We start from the raw sequence: 26,642 nt of genomic DNA on the forward strand, positions 1-26,642 counted from the left end.
GGATCCAAACAGTAGCAAACATCAAGTGACTACAGATTACCAGATGGGAGCTTCTGCAGACCATCAATGCTACCATAAAGGGATTCAACGCTTTCAAGGAAGAGCTGAGGGCCATACGACTGATGACCCTACAGAACAGATATGTCCTAGATATGATCACAGCATTGGAAGGAGGGGATTGCGCCAAAATCGGGCCATCATGTTGCACATTCATACCTTCTCATAATGAAGAAAATGGGACCTTGACAGAGGCCATAACGTTGTTGACAGACCTGCATAACAAGATGGAAGATGAGACAGATGACATTGAAGATGAGAGTTGGTTCGCCTCCCTGTTCTCATGAATTCCGCTGTGGTTGGCGAATATATTTAAGATCCTTAGAGTTATATTAGTGCTTGTGGTGTTCGGATTCTGTGTAATCAGGATAGTGATTGCCCAATGCAAGAAACGGCAAAGAAAGTGGTAGGAATGAAGATCATGATCAATGTTGAATCTGGATCTAAACCCAAGGAGCTGACTGATTAAGCTGCCAGAAAATATATAAAGGCCAGCATCGTAGCACATGAAGGAATGAAGTTCTTGTATATAAAGAATCATAAGAAGTATGGGGGACGATGGGTCTATTGTAATCTGAATGGACAATGCAACTACATGACTAGGAGTGTAGATGAACATGTTGAATTAGCCGGCACCCTGAGGGGGGTGACGAGGATATTGGCACCAAAGAAACACTTCTTCATGAGAAAATATCAGGATGTGGAAACAATTGAGGGGGTGGTCGAGGACTCGACAAGAGGGGGGAATGTAAAGGAACAGATGCATGCCTCTGTAGGAAATCCCGCACCCCTACCGCCTATATGTTGGAAGTCTGAGATCATGCTGTGTTGGACACCAGCAGTTGTACCAATACTGCAGCATATATTGGAAAGAAGATACCCATTTAGACAACCCTATCAAATGTATCTCCAAAGAGATGACAATCTGATGGAGGAACTCCATGAAGGAATCCGGAAAAGAGCAAAGAGAGAAGCTACTAACATCACAAGAGACATTAGCGACATCCCGAGATACTGGCTGAAAATGATATATGGATTTTATAGAAACTAATGACGAAGTAAAGAATCGAGTGAACTTTTAAATATGAAAAAGAAGATTATAGGTGCACGAAATGCTGCAGAGATTCAACCGTTCAATAATTGTACAGATGCTGAAACGCAATGTAGACTAAGCCATCATAGAAGATGGCTATATGTAGTGAACAGAATGCAGGCAGAGCCGCCACTGTATATAAGCCTGACATCGGTATCAAAAACTTTAGTAAGCCAGGACCCATGAAAAAGGAAGCTAGAATTGTGTTGCAGCAATAATAAGCTGAAATCGTAGCGCTGCATGGCGAGGCTGTCTGGCCTGAAGTCAAGATTGAAGCAGCCAAGATTGGCTATCTATTCTTGAAAGGCGTGAACAATCAAAGGATGAATCATCTCTTGTTAAGGTGCAGAGAAAGAACACCAAGAGTGCCAAGTTTTATTCATTAAAGACATTTAAAACCTGCAAAATGGACCAAATCGTGGTCTCCTGTCACGTGAGCCAAAGATGAAAATAGAGTCGAACTTGGAGTCCTAGAACAACGATAATGAATGCCCGCACTCCCACGTATTTCCAGAGACAAGGATATGTTTCAAGGCCAAGTTCAAAGGCAATCCTTATGGCAGAAGGCATGGGCGATGAGGTGTTGAGCTAATTAGGTGGGGAGATAGTCAGGCCCACCTCCTTGCACCTGGGTCTGGGTTTTCGTGCTGCTAAGTGAACCGAATGTTCCAGACATGGCACAAGCATGCCAACCAATTGTAGAGGTCTGTATAGCGAAGGACCTTGTAGTTTGAAGACCAATTGAAAACTGTGTACTTAATGGTTTTGAAGATGACAGGTTTTAGAGGTAGGCATATATCGTCCACCTGACAGTGGGCAGCCAATCACAATCCTAGATCCTATGTAATATATACTTAGATGTTCCCCTTAGGCCTATCACAATCCCTAGTAGGTTTTTCATTACTTGCCATGTTGTATGACATCACCTGTGTCATATTTTTAGTATAAAGTCTATGTTTTGTGAAAAGATTGCTGAAAGAAATCGAGCAAATGTCGGTTGATGATCGTTGTAACTCCCTGTTTTAGAAAATTGTTAATAAAACAGTACTTTGCCATCTTCCTGAGTTGGTTTGGTTATTTGGACTCAGAATTATTCTGTGAACCCATCCATTGCATGCACGTTCCTAAAGGGCCCTTAGCTCAGTCTTATGACCTTGTGATGGATAATGGGAGTCTGGGATTGGTGATGTCTTAGGAGGTGGTGTCAGAATCCAGGTAGGCAGAAGGAGAATGCAAGGTGAAAAGGATTACAGAGAGTTTGGAGAATCTGGCCCAGGTGGAAAGGAGGCAGGAGAACAGTAAGACTCTATTAGATTCTGAAAAGCTTATTCTCGTATGCCGGATACCATTCCAAGAAGAAGGAATGCAGACAAATAACTAGCTTGTTTTGTGGTTTATACCGGTCCAAAAATACCAGATCTAGCATTCGAGAGTTGCTTGGCAACATTAGTTGGTGGATTTATCTGTAGTCCCATTCCACGCCCTTGCTGTTCCTGGGCTGCTTTCTTCAGATTTGGTTGGTGGCAATGGTCGCATCTCCATCCCTCTCCCGGGTAGGTATCTCGTTCAACATCTTACTGTTCTTCCCTTCCATTTCCCACTTGAATATTGCTTTTACTTGCTTCTATCCTTCACTCTGCTCCATGACTATGTTCCTCTTCCACAGCGTTCAGCGATTTCTGGTGTCCATATGATTATGATTCCCCCTTCCTGCATTCAGGTTACTGTGCCGTTTTGGCTTCTCCTGCACACAACTTAATCGGCTGTGCTGCTGCTCCTGCGGCCAAGAGTGCTCTTCTTTTAAATTTGACTTCTATCTGCTATCTGCTTTCATACTCTGTGTTGACCTCCTTTTGGCTACATGACATCTCACGATCTGCTTCTCTGTGGAATTCCTGTGAACTGTCTTGCACTACTCAGTATATCCCTGGCACGTTTTCCCCAGGTCCTGCAGGGGTTTTCTCTGCCACTATATTTTGATTTCAGGGGACCAGGGTGGTCAGGTGCGTGTTGTCAGGGCACCAAGTCCTAACACCCTCTATCATTTAAGTACTCCACTGCATTTTATCTATTGGTGGCCTTACTGATTTATGCTGATAGTTTACTGGTGTTACTTAGCACTCGCCGGCTCATGACACACGCAATGAAGAGAGGATTCGGATATGGTCTTCAAATCACCCAACTTTATTCAGGGTACACAGCCACAATAGAGGGACAGGTTGCACAGTGTCCATAGTCCAAGCTGTTCAGTGAAGGCTGAGATGGGAATGAACCTGCTATGCAGAACACCCAGTGATAAACTGTGATTGAGGTGGAGCAGAAGGAACAGGTGCCGGGCTTTAGCGAGCCAGATGGAAGCAAGTACTCCAACTGCAATCCTGAAGCAGCGTGAGGCAACACTAATGGTGCATGCTGAGGGACGGGGCAATCCAGGACAAAAGGAGGACAGGGAGGAAAGCAAGGTTTGCAGTCAGTGTTGAGGGTGCCATCGCAGGCAGTCGAGGAGCAAGGAGAAATACTAGTGTCTCTAGCAAAGCTTCGGAGGTGTTGAGCGCACTTGCTATGTCTGACTCACAAGTACACTGCTGCCAATCCCCTGATGCACACGGTTTGTTGCCTCTGTTGTCTTGATAATATTCCCTCCAGCTCCTGTTCCTAGAATCAGGGGGTGAAGAAAGCTCATTTGGATGAGCCTACTTCTGGAATTTATCTGGGGATCGAGGTTCTAGTAAGAAGGAAGGAAAGGGTTGGTGTCTTAGTCCACAGAATCCAGATTTCAGTCAAGACAGGTAATAGATAAAGGATATTAGTCTAAAAGGAGTTGAGTCTGAGACAGAGAAGTGCCAGATGGTGGAAAGACAACTGGATAGCCATGAAGAGAGATCAACATTAAAGGATGAAAAATAGAAGATAAGCACTGTGTCATTGTGAGTAGGCAGTAGGGAAAGTGAAATGATGGAGATTATATTATCCAAGAGAGGAGGTGTATGGTGTGATGAGTAGTAGGGATTGAACACAGCCTTTGGGAACTCCAACTGGAAGTGGTGTAGGATTGAAAGTGCTTATGTCCTATAAGATGGAGAAAGAGTGGTTCAACAGATATGAGGCGATCCTGTTGTGGGCAGAACCATGGATACTAAGGATGAAGAGAATGTTCTCATTCTCATCTCAATATTGAAAGCTGTAAAGGAGCACTGCAAAATCCAGGAGGGTGAGAATTGAACATAATGATGGGTAAAAACATTGGCGCCAGGCATTGATGTTGTTCCACCTGAGTACCCAGAACGGAATACAGGTTGGATTGATTTGCAGAGTCTACTTCCGTCCATGTATTCTTTCGTTTGAACAATACACATTCCAGAATTTTGAAATGATGTGGGAGAAGAAAAACAGATCAGTATTTATAAGGGGTTTTGAGGACTACAAGAGGTTTTTTAAGATGGGTAGAACAGTAATGCATTTTTAGCAGGTAGCAAAATTCTTTACACGAAAGAGAGGTTGAAGAGAGTGGAGCGATAGGAACAAGCAAGGGCACTAGATCTTTGTTTGTTTGTTGCATAAGGACCCAAGAGGGAATTAAATGTGGATTTGAGTTGGTGTGAATTGGAAGGAGGAAGGTACCGGAGAAATTAGGGCAGTTAGGGTATCTCTCATCTTAAACATTATGGATGAAAAATATTGGCATAGAGGGAGTATGAAATGAAGAGGGGCAGGGTGAATAAAATTATTAGCTACTGCTAAATATTTAAATATCATATACACTTTCACCAGAAAAGCAATGAGGATCCTTTAGCAGTGGATTGTAATGCTCATAATTTGACAAACCCATTAGATATTGTAGCTTCGATACTTGACCAACTCACCAGAGCCATTCACTGCTTAAAAGCAGGTATGAGTGTCTCGACCCCATGCAAAAATTCAGCGAATAAATGCAGTGAAATGGCTAAAGTGGTGGGGTGTACCAGATCAGTAGCTTCTGAGTTGTGAACAAGCTAAGTAGGTTAATTGGATTTGTTTTGTTGCACGGAATCCCTATAATCTTAACAAAGTTAAATGGAAACCTAGTCTGTTCGGAAGACCTTTGCCAATTACCTTACCTGTTCCATTATGCTTATCTGGAATGAATACTTAGGTAATATGACCCGAGTAGGGGGCCCATTACTGGTTGGGTAATGTCCCCTGGTCACAGTTAGAAACCCAAGTGAAGCGAGGGCTTTAACGGAGCCTCAGGGGAATTACCCGACCGGTAATGGCCCCCTCTGAGCGTCATATTGCCATTAGTACCCGGCACATCGTACCGGGTTACTAATCGCAATTTTTCTTGACTCGAGAAATGGTGCTGTGACCGTTACTCGACTCTTTCCATGGCGGCCATTCAGTTGAATGAAAAAAAGTTTGAAACAAATGGCCACCATGGAACAGGGAGACGGGACTACATAGTCCCTTCTCTCTTTCCATAGCGACCAGTCACGGAAGGAACCCAGAGCCACTGCGGTGAAGCAGAGGCTTCAGAGACTTCTCTGCAATGTAAGGTTTGGGCGCGGGCCAATGAGCTTGCTTGTAACAAGCTCATTGACCCTCCCCAGGTACTAAATTAAATAATGTGTATTTGAATTCTAGTATTTAGAATGTGCCAAAGTCACATAACTTCAGTATTCTGAAAATGAAAGGCTAAATACGCATAGAGACAACAAATGAAAACAAATAAACTAAGCAAAGCCTTTTTATTGATATGTTTACATTGCAAGCAAGTGGTACGCCTCACATTTGTTAAGGTTAGCTGGAGGTAGAAATTGCTACCACTGTGTTGCTGCTTGAAACCGACTGCTGTGCAACCTCTTTCATAATTTAGCAAATTGATTGTTGTTCTTTTAAAATTAAAAATGCCTTCATGGTGTGCTAATTTTAGTAGCTTTTTGTTAATGTATGTTGTCAAACATTATTTACTAAAATGTGGCGACCTTGAATATTTCACAAATACATTTTTAAAATGGCATACAATAGCTGCCCACTAGGGTGAAATGGCATATATCTCCGGCTTTGAAGTTTTTTTAAGTGTCATGTGATATTCCTTCCTCTAGCCCTATAACTTGATTTACTAGTAGACGCACACCGGGATCTAGAGTGGGTGTAACTGTAATTGAGAACATTCTCTTACAAAGAGTCAATTGTTTTTACATTTGTATTAAAAAACTCAATTGCTGCATGTGACAGGGAAAGATATAGTTACTCATTTTTAATTCACAAATCACATGTCTTAAATTTCCCTTTATTTTTAGAACTTAAACCTTTCATTCCAGGACCTGGGGGATCCTTATCAACAAAGAAACTTTTGCAGAATCCTACGCAGATTGATTCGCGTAGAGAGATTGTGGTTGGTGGACAATTCTCTGACTGACCTGAGTGCCATACGATTGCCAAGGTAGATTCCATAACTTTGTATTGCATGGAAGAAAACATGCACTAAAGGTTTGTGAAAATGAAAGAATCTCTGTTGTAAGGACATGTTCAGTGGTCGTGGTCCAACTCTATTCTCTGGTGGTCAGGGAGCCTGAATGTTAAAGAGAAATCCTGGCTTCATGGGACATACCCGAGTAACTGCACAACCTTAAATGAGCTTTCATTCTTTGAGTGTGGTTTGCATGTCATGTCCAACAATATCTCGGCTCTATCTGTGCATTGCTCAACCTCCTTTGTTCTTCTCCCTAAGACTGTCTATGAGTACGCTTTTTGTAGCTAGACAGGAGGATTTTTCACCAGGTTTTAAGATAGAGGCTGGCTGCTGTGCATCCCTAGCCTATCTTTTCCTCAGATAGGTGTAGACAGGTATGAGCATCCTAAGCCTAGATTTATGGTGTGGTGTGGAGTGAAGTGGTTCAAGATACAGGAAAACACTTGGTTTACTTATGTACATATCATGTAAATAAACAGTTAAATTAGTGTTATTCTGTGAAAATACCAAGCTGATATGATGCCGAGATCTGATCCAGGTCTCCTATCCTGGTTCTGGGGCATGGCCTGTTGACAGTGGTACAGGCATGGTATGAGGGGCTCCTAGTATTGATGATCATGTACAGAGGCACTACCAAGTAGTTTAGGCATCATGGGGGTGGTGCTCAGCATACAAGATGGTTTGGGGTTGAGCCGCAGGGAAGACATGCTCTTCTGGTATCCTTCCATGATTGACCTACATTGACTTAATAGTTGCATGTCTCCATTAGCTGTGCCATAATTCGGTTCTTGCAGGTCTTCTCCTCAGCAGTTGGGTCACATGGTTAAATGGGGCTGTAGAGCAGTGGGTGTCAGTGTCAGCTGAGAACATATCTCAGAGGATCCCATCATGGTCTCTCTCTGGAAGTGAAACAATCAGACACCCCAATATATCAAACCGATATGTGCCATCAGAGTGACTTTTCCAGGCCTTTCCACTGTACTCTGTACCTCTATTTCAGGTCACATCTTCGTCTATACAACAAGTACCTGTAACAGACTCTCTGTATTTACCAGGAATTGGGGTGCAGGGTTGTCTCCACACCCTAATCACAGGTTTGCATGGATTGAAACATTTTACTCGTGTGAGACTGACAATGCTATGTTATGGTATGTTATGGTATTAAACCACATACTGCTGCCATTTTCATGATCTCCAGGCGCTCTGGCAGATCTGAAAAGGAAAGAGGGCTGGGAGGGATTAGTTAGTGGGATAGAGGGTAAACACGCTAGAGAGCTTTGATGTGCTTTTGGTAGGTTCATTTCGAAAAAAACGGTCACTGTGTGCTGTGGTTGTTTTTAGTTGAAACCGGTTACGTGGTGTTTGTTGTATAAGTGTGTGTGGGATGATTTTTGTGCAATTGGTTTAGTTTTCTGTAGTGTGTTGTGTTTAGTTGGGTGTTGCTGAGTGTGTGTGTATTTTGTGGTTGTTGTAGGTTTCTGCTGCAGTAGAGGTATGTGTGTGTTTTGCTATCTAAGGGAGACTGCAAGGGTCATGGTACACCTCATACTCTGTATCCCTCTGTGTGTGTAACCACGCACAATTGACTGTGAGAGCTCCACTATTTAGTGGTACCTTTTTCAGTTTCAGAGGGTACAGCTTAGCTGATCCCTGAGGTTTTTCTGCATTTGACCCTCATTTAAAATGCACTGAAGGTTCCTGCATTGTTCGTGTATAGTGTACATATGTGACAGATGTGGCTATATATGTCCAAGGCTTTGTCAACCTTCACCTTGACCATACAATATCAGTTTGCAAATAATGTCTAAATTAAGTGTTGAATCTACACCTAGAGAACCTCCCTTGAATAAACCCACAAATCTTTAATGTGCAACACTCTCTGACTAACTTGCCTGCAACAATTGTTCAATAAATGCCACCCTTTGCTTGAGGTTTGTTGCCTCGTTTATCCTTGAAAGTGGAGGGTTTCTTTCAGATACTTGTGCAACCATGTAAGAATTCAATGACTAGAAGATATGACTTGAGGAATGCTTTCTGGAATCTGAAAACTTCTGCAGTGATCTTCACATACAATTTGTGCCCACCATGTGTGGATGCCAGATTTCCTCTACCAGATTTGAGACCAGGGATGATGTTCAATCCACTTAACTAGACGGGGCATGTCTTGTAATGAACCTCAAACCCTCTGACTCCTGAAACATGACTTGGTAGCTCCCTGGATTTAACTGACAAGGAAGAAGCTGGAGCAGTAGATCTGAGATGTACTAGCAGCTGACAGTCGAAAAACATGTCAGTCAAGGTCAAGAGACCTTCACAAATCTAAATATTAACGTAAAAGCCCAATTATTACATCAAAAATGAAGGTAAAGTAAAGTCTCAGTAGGGAAAATCAATTAATAAAATTAAATAATAATATAGCTAAACAATTCTCCTGTATTCCTATGTTCATACCTTCATCTGTACATTAGGAATAATTGAGTTTCTTTTTGAATGAGACATGAATTTGACAGAGTAAAACTTGAACGTACTTTTTTCACCAGGAACGGTCTTAAAAAATGCATATATTTTATAGTGAAATGTTAAAGATGAGTAATGCTTAATTTATGGGGTATTGGTTATTTGTGTGTTTTCTGCACGTGTTGTCTTTGTTACAATATAAACAAATTGACTATACCTAATTTACTGTTAAATCCCTTTCTAAAAATATGTTACATATGTATTCAGCTATTCAGCTGAACACTCACTGGCAAATGCATGTTTTCCTCGGTCTTGAGCATTCATTACATAACATGGTCAACATATCTGACGCAAGATTCACAGCATAGTAATTTATTCGATTTTTTTTACAATTTCTCTTTGTATTGGTTTATTTCAAACTTTATACAACTGTTTTTTAAACACAAAATCAAAACACATAAATTCATCTTAAATAATTATTTTAAAATGTATTAACCATACACAGATGCACACATTCTGTAAAATTAACACAAATAAAAAAGCGTAAAGGATGCACTTTTTTTATTTGCACTACCTTGAAAAATGTGCAGTTCACCTTATTTTCAAAGGTAACCTGGGTATTTCGAGGGAGCAGGGCAGCAGCACAAATGTTGCAATGACCAGCCCCCTTGCATAAATTAGTCTTGGGGCCATGCTCCTGTATCGGGGGATGCCTCTTAGAACTCACCAAACAATTACAAAAGTAGTCAAAAAGGAGGGTATGCCGATGCAAGAAGTAACACAGTTTTATTCAGGGCTCCCGATGCAGCTGGGACAGCAAGTTTAAACAGATCGCGGAACAGAACTGCATGAAAAGGCGCTGTCAAAGAAACGCCCCTAAGGTTAGAACTTTTATACAATGCAAGTTTGTTTGTTTGTTTGTTTGTTTGTTTAGAATTTATTGTGCGCACCGGACCCTGAAGTATAAGGGCGCAAAAAGTAAGAATATGTACAGCTTAGAGCATAGGTTACAGGTTACAGTTACAAGTTACAGACATTACCAGTTACAGAAATTACCAGTTACAGGTGCAAGTTTACAATACAGGTTTACAATCGTATGATGCAGATACTGTGTAGCAAACAGGCGTGAGCATTATCATGGGTTCAATTAGCAGTTGCTGTCGTTAGCCAGTTAATTACAATTTGCCTGAATTTGGAAAAGGAGTGTTCTAGCCTCGCAGTAGTGGGTAATTCGTTCCACAATTGAGCAGCTTTGACTGGGAAGCTAGCTCCGCCTATGGTGGTCAGTTTAAAGCGTGGTACTTGTAGGCGATTGGTGTAGGCAAGTCTGGTTTGTCTTGTGGGGTGTGTTCTGGTGAATCTGTCCTTAAGGTATTGGGGGGCTTTGTTGTGTAGAGATTTGTATGTGAGAGATGCCGTTTTGAGTCTAATTTTCTCGTGGGTGGAGAGCCATTTGTGTTTCCTTCTTATTACTGTAATGTGTTCTCTCCTGGGGATGTTCAATGCCGCTCGGAGGGCCTTGTTTTGCTGTATCTGGATTTTGTTTATGATAGATTTATTGGCTCCTATGTACAGTGCGTTACAATAATCTAGTTTGGAGATGATAAGGGCTCTGGCTAAAGTTAGACAGCTGTGCTGGGAAAGGAATTGTTTTCCTGCTCTAATGAGCTTACATGTGTAGGCTGTCGAGGAAGCTAGGGAGTTTACCTGTTTGGAAAATGATAGGGTAGAATCAAGGTAGATCCCTAATGTTTTAACTTCTTTGGCAACTTGTATGCAGTTCCCATCTATGATAAAGGAAGAGTAGTTTGTGCTTAGTTTTTTGATGAGGGGTGCGGTGCCTAGGATAAGAAGCTCAGTTTTATCATCGTTCAGGCATAGGCCATGGGTTGCCATCCATGCCTGAACGATGCTGTATATTTTGTTCACCATTGCTAGATCTTTTTCGTAAACCCCTGTGAGTGGGAGGAGGATCTGGGTATCGTCAGCGTAGTTGGTATACGTGATACCCAGAAGGTCCAAATCATCAAACAGAGGCTTAGTGAATATGTTATATAGCGTTGGTGAAACGCATGATCCCTGTGGCACGCCGCAGGTAATAGGGATGGGGTCTGCAGCTGCTATAGGTGAGAAGACCCTCATGGTGCGGTCACTGAGGAAGGATTGTATCCATGCTATAGCCTCAGTGGAGAAGTGTGCTGCTGAATCTAGGTGGTTACATAGGACTTTATGGTCCACTAAATCAAAAGCGGCCGATAGGTCTAGTAGCAGGAGGAGTGCTGGTTTTCCAGAGTCTCTTACTTTGTCTATTTGGGCTTTCAGGTCAATCAATGCAGTTTCTGTGCCGTGGAGAGGGCGGAAGCCAGATTGTCGGGAGCCTAGTAGTTGGTTTTGTTCCAGGAAACTCTGGATTTGTATATATGCCACTTTATCCAGTATCTTCAGAAGGAATGGTACCGTAGTAATAGGTCTATAGTTAGTGGGTATGGTGGGGTCTAGAGTAGCCTTTTTTAAGAGTGGGAGCACCCAGGACTCTTTTAAGTTACTGGGGATAATGCCTGTGGTAAAGGAGGCATTAATTAACTTGGTGATAAATGGTGCTAGATCTCGTGCGGCATCTTTGATGAGTTGTGCTGGACATAAGTCTCCTTTGCAGTTGGACGGTTTTAGACCGAGTATTACTTTCTCTACTTCTAGTATGGAGACTTTGGAGAAGTGGAATTGCGTAGTGGGTTTGGAGTTAGGAAGTGTCTTGATAGGCGGTAATATGTTGGGTGCTAGGGTCTCACGTTTTAGTTCTATTTTCTTTTGGAGGTTTCGGACTTTGTTAGAGAGGGCTTGCTGGATTTCGGAGCACCACTTTTTATCTTTAAGACAGTTGTCTTGAGGTGTTATTGGGTTTTCCAGTTCTCTGAGTATGGCGAACAGTTCTTTAGTACTTGATTTGGCTTGTGTGATTCTGTTATTGTAGGTCTCTTGTTTAGCTAAGATGATTTCTTTTTTGTAATGAGAAGAGATTTTAGCTAGTTTCAGTTTATTTTCTGGGCTGGGGTTAATTTTCCATGTATTTTCCCATTTCCTTTTTTCTAATCTCAGATTTTTTAAGAGAGGGGTGAACCAGTTGTTCAGGTGGTTCTTTGGCTTGCTGTTTCTGAGCTTGAGTGGTGCGATGTTGTCAAGAGTTTTGTTCATGATATTGTTAAATTCTTCCACTAGGCTGTTAGGGTTAAGGTTGTCAGGTAGAGCGACCAAAGTGGGCATGATGCCGGGGAGTAGTTTGTCTAGTGTCATGTTTTTTTTATTTCTGGTAAGTGCAGGAGGTGCACATGGTTGTTGCAGTTTGGGGGTGGCAGTGTCCAAGGAGAATGAGATTAGATGGTGATCTGACCAGATTTGGGGTGAGATGGTGAGAGTGGCTATATTGCAATTGTGGTCAGCAATCCAATCAAGGGTTCTCCCTTTGATATGGGTGGGCTCAAGCACTCTTTGTGTGTAGCCCAGTTCTGTTAGGGTGTTGGAGGCTGCTGTGGCTTGTAAGTCGTTGATATCATTGAAGCCAATATTGAGGTCGCCTAGTAATATTGATTGAGTAGTATCTTTAAGGTTTTCTGATAGGATGGTAGTTAAGTCTTCTATGAAATTCTTGATAGGACCTGGAGGTCTGTATATCAAATGAATGTTAAGGGTTTGTGAGTTAGCTGTAGGTGTCTTGGTGGACATTATCTCACAAGATTCAATGGTTGGTGAGGGGGTGAGTCTCATCTGGAGTTTAGTTTTGACGATGATGGCTAGTCCTCCACCTCGAGCTCCGCACCTATCTAATCTGAGGATAGTGTAATTATTGGGCACAGCTAGGGATAGTGCTGGGCCTGATGTCTCATGTAGCCAAGTTTCTGTAATGGCTAGGAAGTCGTAATCTTCTGTCAGGATAACTTCCGATATTTCTATGGCGTGGGCGACTAAGGATCTAGCGTTTATTAAGGCTCCTTTGAGTTTAGGTGTGCGGTTAAGATGTGTAGCAGTATTTTTTGCAGCATTGGGAGTGGCAATTGTTTCTTTATTAGTTTGGTAGTTGTTGAGCTTAACGTGGTTATGGGTGAATGGTTTGCGAGTAGGTTCTTTTTTGGTTCGAGTAGTGTTAGTTTCGTATTTGATGAGCGGATCAAAGATTCTGGGTAGTCTTGCTCGTAATCTTAGGTTTCTGTCAGCTATGTTATATTGTGTAGTGGAGTGTTGTATTGTAGTTGCTATAAGAGGCGACATGGTGAGATGTTCCCATGGGGCGAGTGAGGAGGCCAGGTATACTAGGTAGGATAGTATAAGGAGCATTGTGTAATGTGTAAGCGTCCTGTGTCTGGATAGATGGCTAGAGTTTTAGTTATGGTGTAGTGCAGGCAAAGTAACTGCTAAGTCTGCTATGTTGTTATCTAGAAAATGAGGTCAGGCACATAGTGTTAAGTTGCAGTAATCATAGGGCTCGTAGTAATTAGTTATTCGTAATCGTGCGACATGAAAACATCACCCCACACAATTCTGATTGGACTTCGCACCTTTGAACCCTTATAGAAAAGCATACATTGTGATCAATGATTGGGTCTACAGTCCTTCCCACACTGCCCTCATTTACACCCTGTGATGTCACAATCTGCCCCCAATTCCCACAGTGCAAAGTTAAATCATTGAAACATTTGAGACGACCAGAGGAACTTTATTCAACTGCCTTGGTCGCCTCATCCTGATTCCCATGAGAATGGCCCTTCACTATGACACCATCAGAACCTTGAACCATGGACATATTGGCATGCAATTGTTGCATATCGAGGACCCTCTAACCTGTTTCCCAGGGAAAATGCCCTACAGGGCAATTTGAAACTGGTGTGGTTCTTTTCGACTCCATTAGAAACTTGTATGTCATGAATGATTTAGAATTATAAAATAGTCATGTATTACTTATTCGTTGGCAAAAACTGTGCGTTCTAATCTGTGACCTTGAAAAATAACAACCACTGCATACTTCTGTCAGCACTAGCCTGGGTTGCAGACTCCTCACTGAATCACCAGTCACAGCGACCTTTGCCATTGTCAGGAATTGGAGGCTGTGGAAGCGCTGGAAGCTTTGATCACGCTCCAGTCCTCACCCAAGATGGCCGCCGATCAATCACGCTCCAGTCCTCACCCAAGATGGCCGCCGACCCTTTATAGGCTGGCTCCTCCCACAAGCCGGCGCGTTGTATCTGTTTACCAGCGCTCGGTTCGTGTGGAGATTCTCTCGTGAAATTCATCAGTTCCGGCTTCCTACTTTCGCCTACTGTGTGATCCCTTTCTGTAATCTTCAGCCCAAATTCTACTGCACTATACGCGGTATCGGCTTGCTCTGGGCCGTGCCGTGCTTACTTTACTCTTGCCTTCATTCTTTTGAGCACTATTGGTCTTTTCATTTCTTTTAGGTACCGGGGGTATACTGCTACCGGCGCCGTCACTCTGTTTTAGCGAGCAAAGCCTTGCTCACTAAGACCTTAAGGAGCATTTCTTAACTGGTGAGTGGGTTTCTTTCACAGTACTTCTTCCCTTCCTCCTAACTGTTCGTCTTCGCGGTCTGCTCTGAATGGGTTCTCTCATTCTTTACCTACTTACCTTTTCTAGTACTTTTCTCTGTTATTCTGTTTAGTCTAAACCTCTGGCTCTAGTAGCCTTCTTATATCTCCTGTTCAAATATTCCACTTCTCCTGGATACACTGAGCATTCATCAGCGGGGGAGTTTGTTCTCAAGTCTAACGGACTTCCTTGCCTGCTGCAAATGGAACTTTCATAACGAGAAGAGAGGAGTTCTAATTGCTGCCCAGCAGAACCCAATTGGGAACAGGGTTTTTTCTGCCTTAGTGCTTTTTCCCTGAATCTAGGACTGGCCCCCTGGGAATCCCCGCGGTCAGGGATTATCTCTGCCAAGGTGGCCTCCGGAGGGGACAGACCCTATCTGTACGATAAAAAGGCCCGAGCACCAAAGGACAAGACTCCCACAAGGAAGAGGGATCAGAAGAGATCAGAGGCTACTCTTACAGAACCCATTCTGGAAGAAACAGGTGAGGAGTTGGGGGAGGAAGCCTCAGTATCTGACAGAATACAACGCCCAAGATCCTTCATGGCGTCACTCGAGCAGTATCAGGAGTTGGTGGCTGCGCTGCAGAACCTTACTATGGAGGTGCAGGCCCTGCGAACAGAGAACGTAGCCCTCCGACAGCAAGTGGTGTTACATCGGGATGATCGCGGGGACCTGCCTACGATGCCCTTTTCCTTTGGCAAATACAATGGACATCCAGGAGATCTGAAGGAATTCCTTGACGCTTGCAGGGTGTATTTCGCCTTCCGACCTCACGCCTTTGAGACAGCCAGATCAAAGGTGGGGTTCATTATAGCCAATCTTACCGGAAACGCTCTTTCATGGGCTACACCCATTGTTACCCGAAACGATCCCCTTCTGAGTGATTATGACCGTTTTACGGAACTTTTCAGTGAAAGGTTTGATAGGCCAGAAATATTCTATTCATCCTTGGAAGCAATCCTAGACATCAAACAAGGAAATACAGACGTCCAAACCTATCTAACTCGCTTCCAGAGGCTAGCAGCCAAGGCAGATTGGCCTGATTCCGCCCAGCAAACCATCTACAGAAGAGGTCTCCAGGACGAAATCAAAGATGAACTAGCCAGAGTAGCCCGCCCTGCATCCTTTCAGGAGCTAGTGACATTGTCCCTTCAGATTGAATTTCGTCTTCAAGAAAGAAGATCTGAGAGAAGAAGAAACCGAAGCTTCTCACAACCTAACCCTACTCCTCCACCTAGAGTCAACCCTGCTACAGATGAGCCTATGCAGATTGGAGCTGCCCGTGGTCCTCTGACGCCAGAAGAAAGAAGAAAGAGGAGAGAGGCAGGTCTATGCATGTACTGTGGCTCCTCGACACATTTGTTGAGAGAATGCACTGAAGTCCCTCCTCGTCGACAGGGAAACTTCCGCCCCCGATCTATAGCAAGGGAAGTCTCGGGGGAGGTAACAAGCACCCTTGCAGCTACACAAGAGCAGTGAATACCCCGGAAGACAACAGTTTAATGGTGTTCAGAGTGGACCTATGGTTAACCGAAGAAGCTCCCACAGAGGTGTTCGCCATGTTGGATTGTGGAGCAGCGGGAAATTTCATCGACTCCAAGTGGGCTACAGAGCACTTGGTACCCGCCAAACCCAAGGTCACCCCGATTCCGGTAGAAGGGGTTGATGGTAGACCCTTGTCATCCGGACCCATAACATTGGAAACTGTTCCATTAAGGGTGAGGTTAGGTCAACATGAAGAGTTCCTGGTGTTTGATCAGATCCGAGCTGCTCATTTTCCATTGGTATTAGGGATTCCTTGGTTAAGAAGACACAACCCTCATATTGATTGGACTGCAAACCGAGTTTCTTTCAATTCTAAGTTCTGTGATAATCACTGTATGACCTTGTGTAACGCTCCCCACACCGTAGACCGCAGGAGAAGTATCCAGAAGCCAGTCACAGTGGCCTCAGTACCCTTACATTACCAGGACTTTTCAGAGGTATTCATGGACATAATTCCAAAACAACTACCACCCCATAGAACCGAGGATTGCTGTATCGATCTGATACCGGAAGCAGTAGTACCGTTCGGAAGAATGTACCCTTTGTCACTACCGGAAAGGAAGGCGTTAAGAGAGTATCTAGATGCAAATTTGCAGAACGGACTCATTCAAGAATCCAAATCTTCATGTGGTGCCTCCCTTTTCTTCATCCCAAAAAAGGACTCGACAGAACTTCGTCCTTGTATAGACTACAGGGGTCTCAACAAGGTCACTGTCCGGGATAGATATCCCATGCCCTTGATTCGGGACGTCTTGGAGGCTGTACAAGGGGCTGAGTACTTCACGAAGCTTGACCTGAGAGGCGCCTATCACCTCTTGCGAATCAGACAAGGAGACGAGTGGAAGACGGCTTTTCGCACCCCATTCGGGCTCTATGAATATCGTGTGATGCCCTTTGGCCTAGTAAACGCACCAGCCGTCTTCCAGAGGTACATGGACAAGGTTTTCGCTGACATGCTGTTTGTGTCGGTAGTGGTGTACCTGGACGACATCCTGATCTACTCCAAGTCCTTGTCTGAGCACAGATCAGTGGTCCGACTAGTTTTACAACGTTTGCAGTCTCATTATCTGCTAGTAAAACCAGAGAAGTGTTCTTTCGAATCCAAAAGGGTGTCCTACTTGGGTTTCGTATTGTCCAAGGAAGGTGTTGAAATGGATGCAAATAAGGTAAAGGCCATAAGAAACTGGAAGGATCCTACCAACATCAAGGAACTGCAAGGGTTTCTAGGTTTGGCAAATTTTTATAGGAGGTTCATTCCCAATTATTCCAAAAAGGTACTCCCTCTGACCTCCTGGTTGAAGAAGGGTGTTAGATTCGCTTTGGACGGTGAACCTCGAAAAGCATTCAACTTTTTAAAGGATTGCTTTTCTACAGCACCCATCTTGGTTCAACCAGATCAGGCTAAGCCCTTTATTCTGGAAACTGATGCTTCTACGGGGGCAGTAGGGGCAGTATTACTTCAAGAGGCAGAAGACAGCTATGAACATCCGATCGCATACTATTCCAAGACTTTAACTAGTAGTGAGCGAAACTACTCTGTTATCGAAAAGGAACTTTTGGCAATAAAGCTGGCCTGCCAAGAATGGAGACACCTCCTGCAGGGAGCCACACATCCTTTCACTATTAGAACTGACCACCGCAACCTACGGGTCTTACAACAATTGGAATGTTCCAACGCCAGACACGCCAGATGGGCGTATTTTTTCCTACAATACGACTTCATGATGACTTACATACCAGGCACAGAAAACAAGAAGGCAGACGCCTTATCTAGAAGCCTAGGAGATCCATCCGGATCCTATATAGGACATGAACTGGTTTTACCACATCTCACTGTGTTAGCTTCTACGGTTTCGTTTCTTCAAGATTTAATCCCTCATTATCAGATGTGTGCGGAATTTCCGCTATCTACTAAACAGGAAAAGGACGGATTGTTTTATCATGAGGGAGCCCTCTATATCCCCACAAAGAAGCTGCAAGAACAGATACTTTCTTGGTGTCATGACACCCCCCTGACAGGGCATTCTGGTATTAGGAAGACCTTTGATCTGGTCCGGAGAGGATTCTGGTGGCCTACCCTACGAAGGGACGTAGGTCAGTATGTCTCTACTTGTTCAATATGTGCTTCCAACAAACACCAAACAGGAAAACCTCTGGGGTTATTACACCAACACTCCTTACCGGATCGCCCATGGGAACACTTATCCACTGACTTTATTGTGGATCTGCCTCCTTCATACGGAATGACCACAATCATGGTGACGGTCGATTCCTTTAGCAAGCTGGCACATTTCTCCGCCTTCAAGCAAGTGCCTTCGGCCTCAGAGATGGCTGCAACATTTCTCCAAGACATAGTCCGTCTACATGGTCTACCTAAGACCATAGTTTCGGACAGAGGACCACAATTTACCTCAAAATTTTGGTCTTCCCTCTGCCAGGTTCTCGGAATTCATAAGGCTCTTTCCTCAGGATACCATCCTCAAAGCAACGGCCAAACTGAGAGACTCAATGCCAATCTAGAGCAGTATCTCAGGTGTTTTTGTAGTCCCCAGCAGGAAGAATGGTATCGCTTCCTCCCGCAAGCGGAATTCGCCTACAACAACTCACTTCACTCCTCGATCCAGATGAGTCCTTTCTATTGTACCTATGGCTACCATCCTCAACACCTGCCCGGGCTCAGTCCGCCTTCAACCAAAATTCCAACTCTGGATACAATTCTACAGGACTTGCAAGAAGCTCACAAACTCGCTAAAGAGGCACACCAAGCAAGTCAACTTTCACAAAAAAGATGGGCCGACAAGGGTCGGAGAGCCCATCCCAGCTGGAAGGTGGGACAATTAGTCTGGTTATCCACCAGATTCCTACCCAAGTGGGTTCATAGGGGGAAGTTCTCCTCTCGTTTCCTTGGGCCATTTTCCATCATACAACAAATCAATCCAGTTGCTTATAAACTCAGGATGCCAGAATACCTCAGAAGGATACATCCTGTCTTTCATGTCTCCCTTCTCAAAGAACATAAGGAGGACCCTTTCAAGAGACCTGTAAACCGTACACGAGCCCGTGTGAAACCAACACCTGAAGAATACGAGGTGTCTCATCTGGTGGATTCTAAGTACCGCAAAGGGCGGTTGTACTATCTGGTCCATTGGAAGAACTATCCAGTAGCAGAGAGGACGTGGGAACCTGTGGGTCATTTACACGCCCCGCGTCTGGTGCAGAAGTTCCATCAACTCCATCCGGGCAAACCCGGGGGTGCTCCGAGAAAGAGGGGGTATACTGTCAGGAATTGGAGGCTGTGGAAGCGCTGGAAGCTTTGATCACGCTCCAGTCCTCACCCAAGATGGCCGCCGATCAATCACGCTCCAGTCCTCACCCAAGATGGCCGCCGACCCTTTGTAGGCTGGCTCCTCCCACAAGCCGGCGCGTTGTATCTGTTTACCAGCGCTCGGTTCGTGTGGAGATTCTCTCGTGAAATTCATCCGTTCCGGCTTCCTACTTTCGCCTACTGTGTGATCCCTTTCTGTAATCTTCAGCCCAAATTCTACTGCACTATACGCGGTATCGGCTTGCTCTGGGCCGTGCCGTGCTTACTTTACTCTTGCCTTCATTCTTTTGAGCACTATTGGTCTTTTCATTTCTTTTAGGTACCGGGGGTATACTGCTACCGGCGCCGTCACTCTGTTTTAGCGAGCGAAGCCTTGCTCACTAAGACCTTAAGGAGCATTTCTTAACTGGTGAGTGGGTTTCTTTCACAGTACTTCTTCCCTTCCTCCTAACTGTTCGTCTTCGCGGTCTGCTCTGAATGGGTTCTCTCATTCTTTACCTACTTACCTTTTCTAGTACTTTTCTCTGTTATTCTGTTTAGTCTAAACCTCTGGCTCTAGTAGCCTTCTTATATCTCCTGTTCAAATATTCCACTTCTCCTGGATACACTGAGCATTCATCAGCGGGGGAGTTTGTTCTCAAGTCTAACGGACTTCCTTGCCTGCTGCAAATGGAACTTTCATAACGAGAAGAGAGGAGTTCTAATTGCTGCCCAGCAGAACCCAATTGGGAACAGGGTTTTTTCTGCCTTAGTGCTTTTTCCCTGAATCTAGGACTGGCCCCCTGGGAATCCCCGCGGTCAGGGATTATCTCTGCCAAGGTGGCCTCCGGAGGGGACAGACCCTATCTGTACGATAAAAAGGCCCGAGCACCAAAGGACAAGACTCCCACAAGGAAGAGGGATCAGAAGAGATCAGAGGCTACTCTTACAGAACCCATTCTGGAAGAAACAGGTGAGGAGTTGGGGGAGGAAGCCTCGGTATCTGACAGCCATGCACAAAAATGCGAACACACGTTTAAAGTAAAAGCAAGCTTTTAAGGCCTATTTACCACGTTTTGTTCTATCACTCAGTTTGATTATACTTATCTGTGCTCATGTATTTATGGATTCGTTTTTATTAAGGATTTTATTTCACAGATATCCGAAAGAGACCCTCCCCTTTTGCAGTGCCACTCTCGCAGCTAAGTGCGTTCCTTCAGAATGTGCTGAACTTGCATTTTCTATTACATTATTCCCACCTTTTAATAACTTATTAGTAACTAAATATTTGTGGGCCTCTCGTTAGCAACTTCATCTTCATGTATCCACAATTTTTCCAAGCATGTCATGTCTCCCCCAGTCTCCCCCCAAACATTCAGATCTTCCTTCATCCATACACACCATGTCCCATCCTTCAGACATTTTATCCAAAACTCCTCGTAATTCTCAACATAAGCAGGCTGTGTAAAAACCCATCCATCAGGATCCTCCCCTTAACTTCCCCCATTATTTTCTTCATGCTCTTCATTTCAAAACTATTTTTGTCAACGCTCAAAGGTAACTTCAAATGTCCTTTTTACTTATTGAAATATAATTTAAGAAAGTTCTTCATAATGCAGAAGGTGATGAGAATGAGCACCAACCCAGGGACAGTCACTTCAAACAATCCAGAAAGCCAGGTGGGTACCCATGAGAATATTCTGTCCAGCCTGTCTTTTGCTTGCACTCCATTAACCTGGAGTGTCTGTGTCCGTATCTCTTGTATAGCTGCACTTAGAGTTCCTTTAGATGCATCACAGTCGGGTATCGCAGTGCAGCAGCTTGTCCCCGGTTTGGCACAAACCCCTCCTTCATGGCTGTCAGGAGGTCTAAACTAAATCTATTGTGAAGGGCCACCAATCGTAAAGCCCTCATCTCTTCCTTGATTTCATCCAACCCTTTTGCTGTTGAGTTAGCCATTAGCAATAGCTTGTAACGGGGGAGCTGCAACCATTTTGAATTTTCCACCGCCTGTACTCCTAGAAACAACAACGAAGTGAAAAATGTAAGAGCAGTAGAAAATCAGCAGTATCCATTCGGGATAGCAGGCAGGTTATTTGCACTCTCTGGAGAAGTAATTATTTCCTCTTTTACTTCTCCTCATTATTCTTAGCTGCTCATTTTGATGTGCCATATTCCCCTGCAGTGCAATCTTCATGACAGTGCTATTTCGAGGCACCACCATTGCAGGGCTATGCAAAGTGATGAGAGTGCAGACACCACTCCAGTCAGGCAGAAGCTGTGCATATGCTTTGGATCCACAGGCCCACAAATTATCCATTATCGCCGCTATTTCCCACATCAGCGCTGCATTCTCCACCACCTTGGCCCAGCCCGAATTAGTCCCCAGGAAAATTGACCCACTTGACCTGAAACACAAAGGGAATCGTGTAAAGCTCCTTACATCTAATGGTTGATGTTTTTCATCTAACCAAGTTCAAGCATGAACATATTTTCCCCAAGTTGCTCAGCAGCTGTCATTAAACTTGGCTGTCATGTTTTGTCCAAAGCCCACCAGTCCTTTAGCATGACACTGCATTATTCCCACTCCCATGTGTCCCCATCTCATACTGCTCCTTCTATTCTCATCAGTTGCCTTGTGTGACAGCAGAGGACACTTTGCCCTTCTTTAGTTGTGCATTGCAATCTTTTACGGTCTCTAATTTGTAATTCCCTCTCTTTGGGACCTTCAGTGATATACTCCATTACGTTATGCCGGATTTTCTCATTTTGAAGCATTTGTTTTAAATTTGTGAATTTATCTTCTTATAAATTTTGCCCTTCATCCACCCAGTGAACAGCTACCCTTTCCCCCTGGAATAAACTTTGAGTTCTACAAAGAGACATGTGTATTAGGCATGCTGCCTCCTCATAGAACACAGCTTGGCGCAGAAAAAGCTTGAACACTCCAACTTCATGTGGAATGAGAGAGCATACATAGCAGGTGCCATGTCCTCTCTCTCTTCCCACATGCATCATTTCATTATACCAAATATTGCCTGTTAATGAATTATGCTCTTCCTCATTGCCATGGTGGAAGCCTTCCCTATTCATCAGATTTCTCTTTTTCCATTTTTTTTCATTAAATTGTTTTTCACCTTTTTCTTTAAAAATCAAGTTAAACATTAGACCTACACTGAAACATATTAACATCATTACGCTCCAGAAACCTCCAAATCCCTCTTTATCTGGCTTTATAACAATTCTAAGGGCTGTTAGAAAATTAAAAGAAAGTTTGTTTATACTCCCCATTATGTTGTGCTTTGGGAGACGGTGCTTTGTCTTTGCGAACATTGGCTACGTGGACCCATCCGCGCTGTCCCTCGATCTTTACTGCAGTTGGTGTTGAACAGATGATGGTATGTGGACCAGTGAAGCGTTCCTCTTTCCACTTCCGGACGTGGTTCTATACGAGGACGTGGTTAACCGGAAAAAGAGGTATTGCTTGTGGGAAATGTTCGTTTGGATCACCTGATTGTCCAGATTGGTTTTTAGGCCTCCTTGCATGGAGATATGGTTTAGGGGCTTGGTAAATTATTTAAGATAGTATCAAATTCCCCCCCCCCCAGAATAGCAGAGGAAGAGTGAGCGTCAGAGATTGTACGCAATGGCGGAATTGGCGCATGCATTCTCTGCCCTGTAACAATCTCATGAGCAGTCAAGTGAGGATCTCCTCCAGGTGTATTTCTTAGAGCAAACAAAGCAAGAGGCAAGCAGTGCACCCATGATTTTTGAAGCGTTTGCCTACGTTTAGCCAATCGCACATTTTCAGCAGTCCATGCATCTTCTCTAACAAACTGAGTTGGTGGTAGATCTCTTTCCTCAGCTGGTGCCTCCCTCTTGAACATCCTCCCTGCCTCCCTTAAACCTGAGGAGAACCATCTCCGGTTCCGGAAGCACCTCAAACCCTTTCTCTTTGCTTCTGCTTTCTCTCCTCCCTGCTGACCTCCTGGCTGTAACCGGTACTGCACTGGCTACCTGGACACCCTCTGATCCTGGGCCCAGGCCCCTCCCCCACCAGCGTCACACACCTGCAATGCCCACCTGGCAACCCCTGAAATTGGGGACTGTTATGTATCCCTACAGTCCCCCTACCAGCTCTTGTTAGCGGATGTCCGCACTTACCCTTGCACTTGCCACATGCTGGCCGATATTTAGTTATTGTTATTATCTATTCCCATGTACTGCACTTTCCTTTCCCCCCCTTCCCATGCACTTGCGCGATCTGAATGACACCTGGCCTAGTAGGATCATTGTCCGTCCTCCCTTTGTTCCCCTCCCTTGCCTTGTCGCGCCTTGAAACACTTGTGTATAGGCACGTTATAAATTCCATAAATTATCATATCATATCATAACCATTAGCTTGAGGATGGTAAACTGTACAATGTTTATGCTTTATACCCAGGAGATGTGCTACTTCCTTTATCAAATCGTTGGCAAATTTCTGCCCATTATCAGAATGAATTTCATCTGGAATCCCTCACCTTGAGAACCTCACCAGAAATGTAGCTGCAGAGTGGGCATCATTGTGGGCATAGGGACCTGCCTCAAGCCAACATGTGAAAGGACACACAACTACAAGCAGGTACTTGTAAGAAGTACACCTTTCTTACATATCAACATAATCAGGTCACAGAATTGTTCCTGTACAACTCTCAATGCGTGACCTGGCAGAAACTTCGGACAGGCCATGCAGGTACTTACATATTTAGAAATGCAGTCATGCAGATTTGGCACAAACCAGTCTTCACTTATCCCTGCAGCCACATGCTCCTTTAGTGCATGGTTAGGATAGTGAAGCTTTTCCAGTGCCAATTGTAACACTTGTGTTGCGATGACAACCTTTCCTGTGTTATCACGTCACCAAACCAAGTCAGTTGGTGACAGAAGACCTCCTCTATTTCCACAGCTGTTTTTCAGCATCTGATGCTTCTCACTGCTATTCAATTATCTGCAATATTGGGATTACATTGAAACTTCTTGGCAATGCATATTTCTCTTTTCTCACTTCCAATACTGCTATAAGGGGTATTTTTCACTTCTTTGCCAGGGAAGAGCACATGTGATCCCTCTGGCATATATGCTGCTTCTTTTGCTGCCCTGTCTGCCCTTTCGTTTCCTAGTGAGATAAAATATTGCCCTACTGTATGGCCTTTACACTTTATTAATGCTAACTCTACTGGGAGCGGTAACATTTCTAGTAGTTCACTCAGTAATGCTGCATGCTGAACAGGAGTGCCATCACTTCTTTTAAACCCTCTCCTTTCCCACCTTGCTAATCCTGAGTAAAATGTAGAAGTGACATAGGACATATCTGAGAAGATGTTCACTTCTTGCCCTTCAGTCATCTTTAGTGCTTCAATCAAGGCCACTAGTTCTGCTGCTTGTGCAGAGTAATGGTTTGGTAGTCGTGTCTGGGAGTATGTAACGCTCACCTGGTTCCCACGGGGGCGCTGGTCTAGTCTGGATTGCTGTGGCCTCTTCTAGCGTGATGCGCAGGACCCGGAACACCGATTGGACAGGACCTCCAAATCGTGCTTGCCTGGCCCGTAGGAATATCCTTCTGCAGATGAGAAAGGGGATTAACAGTCTGCAGAATAGTGTGCTAGCTCCCCCCTTTCCCCCTTCGTTCCTCTCTAACTTCCTCCAAACCCCGGTTTAAGCTCACCTTATGGTTTGGAAGGATGAACTCTCCATCCTGCTTCTGGTGCAGGGGCGCGCGTTCGTCCAGTTACTTCACTGGTTTTCAGAATGGCGCTGGCAAAATCCACTTGACTTTCCTGAGCGATGCGCCGTAAGTATGAAAGTTCAAAGTTCAAGTGAGGCCCCCTTTATGTTGTCTTTCTAACCTGTGATCTGTCCTTTATTTCAGGTGCAGAATGAAGGCGATGCGTCGAGGGGTTAAACTGCCGAGGTGAGTAGTGATGAGGGCGATCCCTCTAAATGTCCTTATCATTCCCCAGAAATGTCTCTTGTCCTTTCCCCATAGGGGCCGGGGTACGGTACCTGCCAACGGGGCGGCGCCGACCCGAAATGTGGAAGAAAAGCCGGTAAGTATTATGGCTGTTAATCAGGCTTTCCTTCTGTGTTCCTTCTGCTCACCTTTTGTTTCTTCCTCTCTCCCCTAGGTGTAGAGATGTGGCGTCCGATGCTGACAGCCGCGATGGAGCCGGGAGATGTCTCGAGGACAGGTGAGTGAAGCGTGGCGCTGCAGCGAGCAACGCAATGCTTTTAAATGGAAGTCTTTCTTCAAGGATGCTGGCGAGAAGATTCCGGATGCAGGTAAGAAGTTTGAAATAGTCCTTGGTTTTCACCTTTCTCTTCTCTTCCTTCCTTGCAGGTCTTCCAGGTTCGAGGCGGGCGTGGCTGGAGTCCAGGAGCAGGAGCAGACACGGTGAGCGTTAAGATGCAGGAAGCAGAACAACGCGAAGCATGAGCTGCTGTCTGGGCGTGGCTTAAATAGCCTCCAAAGAAGTCCCAGGTATGTATCCTTCCCCAACTAGGTATGTATCCTTTCCTGGCAACGCCCGAGTGAAAAAATAGTCCCTTTCAGGTCTCAGGGAGGCCTGAAGCGTGCAGCATGGTCTGCATCAGGTAAGTGCACAAAACACCTCCCTTTATGAGCCTGGCGCATATGGCGCCAGGACTGATGTCCAACATGAGCCTGGCACCAAAGGCGCCAGGACTGAGTCCAAAGAGCCCCTATAAGGGGCCACTGGGCTTTTACCCGAGGGCATGATGCCTGCTTCCGGGGGTGCTGGGCCTGGCCTGGTGCTCCGGGGGTAGGCATCATGACAGAGTACACTATCAACTCCTTCCCTTTGTGCACTCCTCATCCATAACCCACCACTGCACACTCTGCGAGCCTTTGCTCTGTGGTCTGGTCAATTCTGGAACTCCCGTCAAGGACAAGCATGTCCCCCCTTCGGTGACTTCTTCCTTAACTAGGGGGTTACCTTCGCTCCTTTCAATGCATGCTACACAATCATGCACATAATCCCCTTCTTCTGCTTTCTTTGCAATGAATTATGCTTGGTTTATTGTCCTGCACCTCACCACTTATATTGCTGGGTTGGTTAGTATTACCTTGTACCCT

At 44.6% G+C, this 26,642-nt stretch overlaps 1 protein-coding gene across 1 annotated transcript in view; it reads left to right on the forward strand.

The window, feature by feature from the left end:
- LOC138491790 (leucine-rich repeat-containing protein 46-like) overlaps positions 1-26,642 on the forward strand; it is a 383,144-nt gene that overhangs the window by 284,089 nt on the left and 72,413 nt on the right. The window contains exon 5 of the mRNA XM_069618498.1: positions 6,430-6,572. Within this exon, the coding sequence (XP_069474599.1) occupies positions 6,430-6,572 (143 nt within the window). The remainder of the gene's footprint in view (positions 1-6,429; positions 6,573-26,642) is intronic.

This window comes from Ambystoma mexicanum, chromosome 10, assembly GCF_040938575.1.
Source record: "Ambystoma mexicanum isolate Mex_15411 chromosome 10, UKY_AmexF1_1, whole genome shotgun sequence".
NCBI classification, from domain to species: Eukaryota; Metazoa; Chordata; class Amphibia; order Caudata; family Ambystomatidae; genus Ambystoma; species Ambystoma mexicanum.